We start from the raw sequence: 9,810 nt of genomic DNA on the forward strand, positions 1-9,810 counted from the left end.
TTCTTTTACCATAAGCAGAGGCAAAGAAAATGTTCTTGTTTCCCATTAAGACACACACAAACACATAGAGCACAGAAGGTTTTTAGACTCCACAGTTTTCTCTCAAGCGGTATCTGGATCAAACAAACGAGAAAAGCACCTGGCAGAGGCCAGAGAGCGATATGGAAGGGGAAGGACAGAAAAAGAAAGAGACCATCTGCAGGAACCATGGGAAGGGAAAACTCAGGAACATGCATGAAAAAAAGTACATATGGGCTATATAATCCATATTGGATTCACTGACAGAGGAAGAGAAATTAATAAATAAAAACTGCACATTATTTTCATACAAGATGATATCATATTACTTTTTTAAACAAAACATTCAAATGGACAGAATCTCCTTGCTTTAAAAACAAAACAACGTCCAGTTTAGTTTCAGGATCCAACACCTTTTAGCCAATGAATATCCATGACTTTTTCAGCTGTTTATGACTTCTGACATTTTTTTTTTACAAACATTTCATAGAGATTTAAATCACAAGGAACAAATTATAGTGGATTAAATATATGACTTTAACATTTTAGTAATTTCAATGACATTTACAGACCATGACATTTAAAAATGTTTTCTATGACAGTGGGAACCCTGTGTATAGATTGTGAATGAATAGGCCTATGTGTTTTTGAACAAATCTATAAAGAGAAAAATCATTCTTGTTTCTTTCCATGCATCATAATTTCTGTTCACAGGAGTCTTGCCCTTTTGAAGCACATGACTTCTTATGAGCACAAGCCAACATCATTTGAGTGATGATTGTGAAGTAGCAATTCATCAGCTTGACCTACTGAACCAATACAATCCTTCTCAGAAGGAGTCTGCATTTTCACAAAATGGAAGAGATTAATAGAAATTATAGATCTGCTTTTGTCATTTGTGGGAAAACAGCTGATGATGCTAAGACACTCTTTCTAGAGTCTCAAAGTAGATTCTGTGGAAATACAAATGTTAATTATAAGAATAATAAAGCGAAGTTCAAACCAAGAACAATAACTATAAATATATTGCCCACAGCAACAGATGACAATATTCCCTTTACTATGAGAAAGCGAAGTCGGGTGGATGCTGATAGGCTGTCATTGTATTTGTCGTTCATCAGCTTGGTAAAAAAAAAAGCTTTGAAAATGATTCCAAAGGTACTGTTGTTATGTGTTGTTATAGCTATAGTCCTGGTGTGGACTTCCCTATTCTCATAGAATTTGAATGATTATTAAAACTTTATAGTCATATAGTTATCTTCTTTGGTGTGAATGGGCCTTAAGACTTGTGTCAGTAGACTGTTTTTAAAATATTAATAATGGGAATGATTCAGTGACTTAATCATAAAAGACTTGCCACCATCTATTGTCATAATGATGTAGCCTAAAGAAAGGGTCACTGAATGAATCCGAATGAACAGATTCAAAAGATTCAAATCACTGGGATGACTCAATGAATCCCAACCACTAGTACAATGAATTAATCAGCTTCTATTATGTAGTGCTTATGAACAACCGGCTCAAATATATTTAGTCACTGACCTGGACTGTCCACCCTCTTATAATGGTAGGGGTTGATGCACACATCTTTCTGCTTAGCTCCAAAAGGGAACTCGCAACACTCCAGGGCCTTGAGCTCATGGTGTGACTGCAGGTCGGGCCAACGCCATACACGGCAGTAGATGACGTGAGGCAGCCCTTTCCGGTGTGACACCTGGAGCCTTCCGTCCAGCGAGCGGGGGATAGTGACACAGTTGCTTGGCTGACCGGGGCAGCTGAGTGCCCTCTCCAGCTCCTCCATAGCACCCTTCTTCTTCTTCAGCTTCTTGACCAGAGCATCCACCGCCTTCTCTGCCCACTTCTCTTCTTCGTCGCCTTGCTTCCAGCCCAGCAGTCGCTTGACCGCGGGGCTGGTGAAGGAGAAGAGCGAGGTGACGTTCATAGTGGCGCCACGTGCGCCCCAGCCAAAGCTGTCACAGTTACTCCGTAGGATTCAGCCACACAGGAACAAGGAACTTCTGCTCTGCCTCCTCCAAGAGAATCAAAAACTCAACCACAGCGACACATGGACGGGTAATTACTGAAAGCTGTGCTGTTCCAGAGCTAGGTCAGACTGTCAAGTGCACCTGCAAAGAGACAGACAATTCAGTCAGACATTTATACTTTGGGATCAGTTTAAGGGGCTGTTTACACGACAACATTTTCAGCCAAAAACGGGAAACTTTATATGCATTTTGCCTGTTCGTTTACACGACAACGGCGTTTTGGGGACTGAAAACGGGTTTCAAAGTGCAAGTTTTTTAAAAGGCCACCGTTATCGTTTCCGTGTAAACACCCAAGACGGGAATCTTTGAAAACGGTGACGTCATGTGCGTGTGTAGTATGTGTCGATTTTAAAGGCAAGCACGAACAAACATATACAACAATGGCGGAGTACATACTGTTGTTGCTGCTCAAGAGTTTGCTAACACTTCTTCAGCAAATATTTTCGCGGATATGTGTAAACGCGAATCGTTTTGAAAACGTTGTCGTGTATACATGAAACTTTTTAAAAACGCAAGGGAAAAACTTTTCCGTTTTTGACTACATCGTTGTCGTGTAAACATAGCCTAAGAGATTCCAGCACTGACACTAAAGGCTGGAATACACTACATGACTTTTGCCTAGATTTTTGGCCTGATTTGGAGTCTGCACAAGTCACTGGTAGTTATTGAAAGTCAGATATAGACTGAAAATCATATGATGGGCACAGATTATTATTTTTTTGGCTTCAGAATATTATTGTAACAGTTCCAAAATTTCAGTTGTCGGTACCAATACCAGTAAAATTCTACTGCTCTCTGTACAAATTAGGGTACCATAGCAAAAACCAGTGCAACTATTTTATTTTAATATATGTTTTATTTATTTAACTATTTGAAAATAAAAATATTAAATATAATTTGTTCATTATTAATGCTATTAGTACATAATATGTTAAAGCAGCATGTAGCCTTCAAATATTATTCAATTATGTAAACATCGCATTAAAAATATCAAATGTCAAATTAAAAAGATCAATGAGCAAAATAATGCACCACATTAAATTGTTTATTCAGTGCAATGTAATAACGACATTGCACCACATTAAATTGTTTATTCAATGCAATGTAATAACGACAATCTATAAAAAAGTGCATAACATCTAAACTAACATATATAAATCAAATATAATTTCATAAATTGCATAAACAATTATGAACAAAACAGCATCATGTACATGCAGCTTAATACAAAAAGCCAAAGCGCCGATCACACAGATTGCATTTAATTCACAACACACAAACATGTTCAAATGAGTGCTGTGCCTGCCTGTGTTTAAGAGATTGTGAATAAAAAAATGAATATTAGTCAAATTTAAAATAAAATTCACATTTGAATGCAAAAACGGTGCATTCAAATTTTAGGTGTGCGTCTGGGAGCCTTATCAGTGGCGCATGAGATGCTTATGACAGTGTAAGTGTCATTGTTGTATATTATTGTATTTGTTAGCCTATCAATTTGGAACCCACAAGATGCGCTGCTGCTGCGGTTTTCATTCAAAATATTAGAGAAATATAGAAGCTCAATGTGGAGAAAATCTTGGTTAGGTTAAAACCGAAACCAAGCCATTCACACAGAACTAATATTCAGAAACATTCTGCGCATTTTCGAGACGGACAACTATGACTGTTGCACTTGTGTCTCACAAAAGAGATGTATAGAAAGCCATGTAAAGTTAAAAGAGGTTCAACTTTTGTCTCAGGGATTTGTGGGAGGTTTTAATTCCATTCCACTGCGTCCCTGATGTCACAACTTATTGGCTGTCTGCTTGTCATTCATAGCATGCCCCTATATCGTTCGCTATACCAAACATTTTTTCTATCGTTATCGATGAAGGTGTACCATCAATAAATATGATTGTCAGGCCTATCTATACTGCACAAGCATCTCTTATTTACATTGTGTTTATACATGGTTGGTTATAGCAAAATGATTCGCAAGTGTGCAGCGCTCACACTGAACAAACTGTGATGTATTGAGCAGACACTGACTTAGAAGCTTCTGATTGGCCGATGCATTCATGCGCTCAACAAACTTGTCTGTGATTGGCTACAATACTTAGTGCCGCAAAAACACAATGTAAATAGAAACCCTTGACGCTCAGAGCACTTCAACAAACATGACGACAGCATTTGAAAGCAGCCGTCTAGCAGGTACAGTACCACATCAACCCGGTACTTAGTACTAGCAGTAGGCTACTGCAGAATGGCTGGTATCGTTGAGATTTTAAAATGTATTGACTAGTTGGTACCACAGTATACCAGTACTGTGTAAGGAAGGCAAGTAAGCAAGGCAACAAAACACATCCAAGCCCAGTCAGTCAGTTTTGAAGGAAATACAGATTTATCCTTTGCTGCCTATGATATCCCACTTTCCTGTGTGTTCGATAGTTGAATTAAAAATAAAATGGTAGCAGAAAGTTGCAGTTGGTAGTGATTTTGTTGGTAAATATGTTTTTAAATAACTTTTAAACTTTTGATTTCATTTCTAGCAATAAATGAGTACTTTAGTAATTAAAATAAATATTTTATATTAAATATTGGCTTAGTTATCACTGAAGTTCTTTATGTTTTGCTGTAGGCTAGATGATTTTACCGTTACGCTACATTGGAAGCCTTTCTGAAATCAGTTTAGTGAGGTATCCTCGTGCACAAACGCTTTAATGCCACCAATCCTGAGCAAATGACGCAATACATCTTTTACCCTGAGGTCACTGTGATGATGACATCATTCTGTTACGGCTTCTCGGAATGGCTGCCTTCAGAGTCACAGCGCAAAGCTTCCAATTACATCTGCTCTACGGTAAGTTCTCAAAATGGCTTTCAGGATATGGGAAGTGGGATGTGTTCATACGGCATGCTAAATAATACTGGTGTGACACTACTGAGTGATGCTGTATAGCACTGAACACTGTCCTGACTCATATCAGTTTCCTCATTCGTTAAGATGCTACAGCTTACAACAGGATGCCATTGAGGAGACTGCTATAGGCTTTGAAACATATTATAGGTTCTAGTTAACCTAGTTAATCTAGTTTCAACTCTGTCGAAAAAAAGTGTAAAACGGGAGCCTTTCCACATCTTGAGAATAGAAAGGAAACGCATTTGGGATAAAGATAAAAGTGTCCATTCAGAGAGATCCCAAAGCAGCCATTCAGGGAAGGGAAATAAGAGTGCACAATGCAAGAGTTCACACTTCTTTTGAAGTTACCAGATGGTTCTGCATAGCATCCTCAATGGAATAAAGCAAGAGGCCTGAAATACATTTCTCGGGGTGGGACACTTTCACATCGAGCATGATAACTGAACCACTTCTAAGCTGCAAAACATTATTCTTGCTCCTTTTTTCTCTTCTTTCCACACATATGAAAAGTCTAAGGTTATTTTGTTTCGCCAAGGACTTTCCAGTCTATCAGAGTCTGAGAGGCAAGAAAGTTTTTTTCTACTGATTCTGTTCTGGCCCATCAACACTAGATAAGTAAGGTGACATCAGATAGCAGCTATTTGAACTACGCTGAGTGCTAAGAATAATGTTGTCCTCGGTGAGTGTGACTGCCCTCAGCTACTGTTTCACTTTAGAAAGCTTGTCTGATGTAGATTACAAATGCAATCAGGGCAAAGTATCACAACACAAATGCCTCTATAGTTTAAATTTGACAATATTTTAATTCAATAAATTTTTTATAAACTTACTGCAAAAATCTAAACAAAATCACAAAATGTCATTGGCTTATAAACTAGCATGAACTCTGCACATCAGAGTTGGAGTCATTCAATGAAAATAGTTGCTATTTATTAACTACGGAGAGAGTAGTAGCTGTTGTCGTGGACCACAGCAAAAGGGAGGCTAAAAAGTTGCTGCTATATTTAGCATCATCTCGCAGCCAAATACTCATTTAAAAGCCTGGGACCTTATGCTGTTGTCAGGGAGGAGATGAGCAAAGGGCAGGAAGTGCATCACCAATAACCTGCAAGATGGAAAAAAATAAAAAATAAATTATATATATATATATAAATTTTTGGTTGGTCTTTGGGTTCCCTTTGATTAACACAAGGGATCAAATTGTTGTAGTCTTTCATAATAGAACCTAAAATTTCAGTGGACAGGAAGCAGGAATTCATGACAAGTTCTTTCTTCTTAAGAAAAGCTAAGGAAGATAACAGATGGGTTAAAGATAAATATGTGGGGAATTTTCCATCTGTTCTTGCTGAATAAGGACCAGGTGAGCTTGCGAAGACTTCATGCCATGGAAGATCTGTCAGTAAATCAATGTGTATGGATTCTTCTATTGCTTAATGCTTTTTCAGATTAACAGTGATACAGTAATACAGATCTTTCAGCTCATCTCATCAAATTTTCAGCTTAGGAGTAATGTTTATAGTAATGCTTATATACAAAATAATAATTAATAATAATAATAATAATCCTTCATAATGCATTCTGCTCTATTTTGACCTGGAAGAGATAAATAAATAATCAGTTGCACGTTCTTTTAAGCTGTCCTTGTTACAGTGTAATTATACCTTTAGGTACTGAATAATATTAATTAACTACATGTACTTACTATATTGTTAGGGTTAGGATTAGGGTTTGGCTTAGGGTTACTTGCATGTGTAGCACAGGTGATTAAGTCACACAGAAAGAGTTGGAAATTAATTAATAAACAAAACACACAATACATAACAGTGATTTATTTCATTTTATTACAATTTTTTTCTTTCATAAAATAAAGTGAAGTGTTTTCTTTTGGGTGAAAATAATGTTTTCATTTGATTTTCATTTATTTGAGTCTTTGTATTCAAAAAACTTGGCGAGCCAGAGCCAGGAGCCTGTCGTACAGATAGTTCAGAATAAACTTGATAGGGGTATTTAAGCTAATTTAGAAATGGAAGTAATGCACACTGAAGGTGTTTGCGTCCGCAACGCTGTGATAATCAGTGGTCTCACTCACACTGAGAGAGATGATGAAGTGCTGAAACACCTGGCAGATTATGGCTCAATTGAACGATACATCCGTATTGATGACCCTAAGACAGAGTTTCACAGACAACTCATCGTTGAATTCAGGCATGACTCAGCGATGCAATCAATAGAACCTTCTCTTCCCAGTACCTTTCAGAGCTCTACCTCATCTGATGTTACTTACAGTATTAAGTCCCTTACCAGTGTGTATACACCGGCAGCCAGCAGCAGTGCAACCCACACGTTCATTGAAGGGCTACGAGAAATTTCAAAAGTGACGGGCAAGCCGATGGAAGAGCTTTTGCAGCACGAGTTGGCTAAACTTACAGCCTCTGCTGTATCTCTCCCACAGACTGAATCTGAGTTTCTGGCAACTGAACCTGATTACGTAGGCTCCCAGAAAAGAGTATTAGGGCGGACTACGATGGTAAACCCACACAGTGATGTCACACCCTCTAATGAGTCAATCATCTTTCAGCCAAAGTCTAACAATTCTTTGCCACAGTTTAGTACATCACCTTCAAGGTCCAATGCTGATGTGAGCACACCACTGAAAGTAACAGTGAGTGATGTGACTCCAGCTGAAGTGCAGCGATTAGTTGTTGAGCATATTGTGAGAAGTGAAGATACTCCTTCACATTCCCTTGCTTCAATGCGCTTGAGACCTTTCTCAGGAAAGCCCTCATACTCAGCTAATGAGTTAGACTATGATACTTGGCGCACAAACGTTGAATTCCTCTTGACTGACTCCACCCTCTCGGATGTGCAACGCTCACTACGTATTTTGGACAGTCTCCTCCCACCTGCAGCTGATATTGTGAAACACTTCAGTCCTCATTCCCCTCCAAGTGATTATCTTGAGCTCCTAGACTCAGCTTTCGGTATGGTGGAGGATGGAGATGAGCTCTTTGCAAAGTTTATGAGTACATTCCAAAATGCTAGTGAGAAACCATCACAGTTCTTGCACAGATTGCAAAAGGTCCTGGGCGCAGCCATTAAGAGAGGCGGTGTTTCTGCAACTGAACGTGATCGGCACTTGCTAAAACAATTTTGCCGGGGGTGCTGGGACAATGCTTTAATAACTGAGCTTCAGCTAGAGCAGAAAAGAAATAATCCACCTGCATTCTCCGATTTGCTACTGCTGTTGCGAACAGAAGAAGATAAGCAAGCTATAAAATCAGTGCGAATCAGCGATGCAATCAATAGAACCTTCTCTTCCCAGTACCTTTCAGAGCTCTACCTCATCTGATGTTACTTACAGTATTAAGTCCCTTACCAGTGTGTATACACCGGCAGCCAGCAGCAGTGCAACCCACACTTTCATTGAAGGGCTACGAGAAATTTCAAAAGTAACAGGCAAGCCGATGGAAGAGCTTTTGCAGCACGAGTTGGCTAAACTTACAGCCTCTGCTGTATCTCTCCCACAGACTGAATCTGAGTTTCTGGCAACTGAACCTGATTACGTAGGCTCCCAGAAAAGAGTATTAGGGCGGACTACGATGGTAAACCCACACAGTGATGTCACACCCTCTAATGAGTCAATCATCTTTCAGCCAAAGTCTAACAATTCTTTGCCACAGTCAAAATGTAAATTTTCCCAGACATCTGTAAGGTATCTAGGGCACATTGTGTCTGCAGACGGTGTTGAGACAGATCCTGATATGATCCAGGCCCTAAAAACCTGGCCAAGTCCGACAAACTTAAAGGAACTCAGGTCCTTCCTTGGTTTCGCCGGGTATTACAGGAGATTTATCAAAGACTTTTCCAAAATAGTAAAACCCCTTAACAATCTCACCTCTGGCTACCCTCCGCTTCGCAAATCGAGGAAGACTCAAGAGATGAAAGGTCAATACTTAAACCCAAGAGAGCCATTCAAACAGCGTTGGACAGCTACTTGTCAGCAAACTTTTGATGAAATCATTGACAAACTTACCTCTGCTCCTTAATCTATTTGTAATATATTTAATATCTCTGCTCCTATTTTAGGTTTTGCAAATCCTAAACTCCCGTATGTTTTGCACACGGATGCAAGCACTACGGGTTTAGGAGCTGCACTATACCAAGAACAGGAAGGAAAGATGAGGGCAATTGCTTTTGCCAGTAGGGGTTTGTCATTCAGTGAGAGTCGCTATCCAGCGCACAAACTCAAATTTCTTGCTTTAAAGTGGGCTGTGACTGAAAAGTTCAATGATTACCTTTATGGAAGTCAGTTCACAGTTGTAACAGACAGTAACCCACTTACATATGTTCTAACTACTGCAAAGCTGGACGCAACCAGCTATCGTTGGCTTTCTGCTCTTCCTACTTACTCCTTTTCCTTGAAGTATCGGGCAGGAAAACTTAATCTTGATGCTGATGGCTTATCTAGGCGTCCTCATGATGTGACCACAGATGTTGTCTCAAGAAAGGAACAAGACAGGATTGATAAGTTCTTTACCTTACATCTTGAAAATCCAGGAACAACAAGTCTTTCACAGGATGAGGTTGAAGCCATCTGTGATAAGCATATGATTTGTTCAATGCCTGAAGATGTTGAGGAAGGTGCAAGTAATCAAGCAGTGCTAGTCCAGTCCCTTGCTATGAGTTCGAGTGCCGTGCCAAGCACGGCACTCTATGAGTGCCAAGCTATGAGGAAGAAGAACTTGGAATTTCACTCATACCTCGCCTGTCAGTTCAGGATCTAATTGAAAAGCAGAGTGCTGACTCAACTATCTCTCAGATTATTTCTCACTTGAACTCAGGAGAGAA

General features: G+C 39.3%; 1 protein-coding gene across 2 annotated transcripts in view; it reads right to left on the bottom strand.

Annotated features, from left to right (window-relative positions):
• The window catches only part of smad1 (SMAD family member 1), a 25,891-nt gene that overhangs the window by 8,961 nt on the left and 7,120 nt on the right, over positions 1–9,810 (bottom strand). For both annotated transcript variants that reach the window (XM_016480695.1, XM_016480696.1), the window contains one exon: positions 1,561–2,144. In XM_016480695.1, the coding sequence (XP_016336181.1) occupies positions 1,561–1,960 (400 nt within the window). In that variant the 5' untranslated portion in view covers positions 1,961–2,144. The remainder of the gene's footprint in view (positions 1–1,560; positions 2,145–9,810) is intronic.

The sequence above is a fragment of the Sinocyclocheilus anshuiensis genome, unplaced genomic scaffold (genome assembly GCF_001515605.1).
Source record: "Sinocyclocheilus anshuiensis isolate Anshui unplaced genomic scaffold, SAMN03320099.WGS_v1.1 scaffold309, whole genome shotgun sequence".
Taxonomy (NCBI): domain Eukaryota; kingdom Metazoa; phylum Chordata; class Actinopteri; order Cypriniformes; family Cyprinidae; genus Sinocyclocheilus; species Sinocyclocheilus anshuiensis.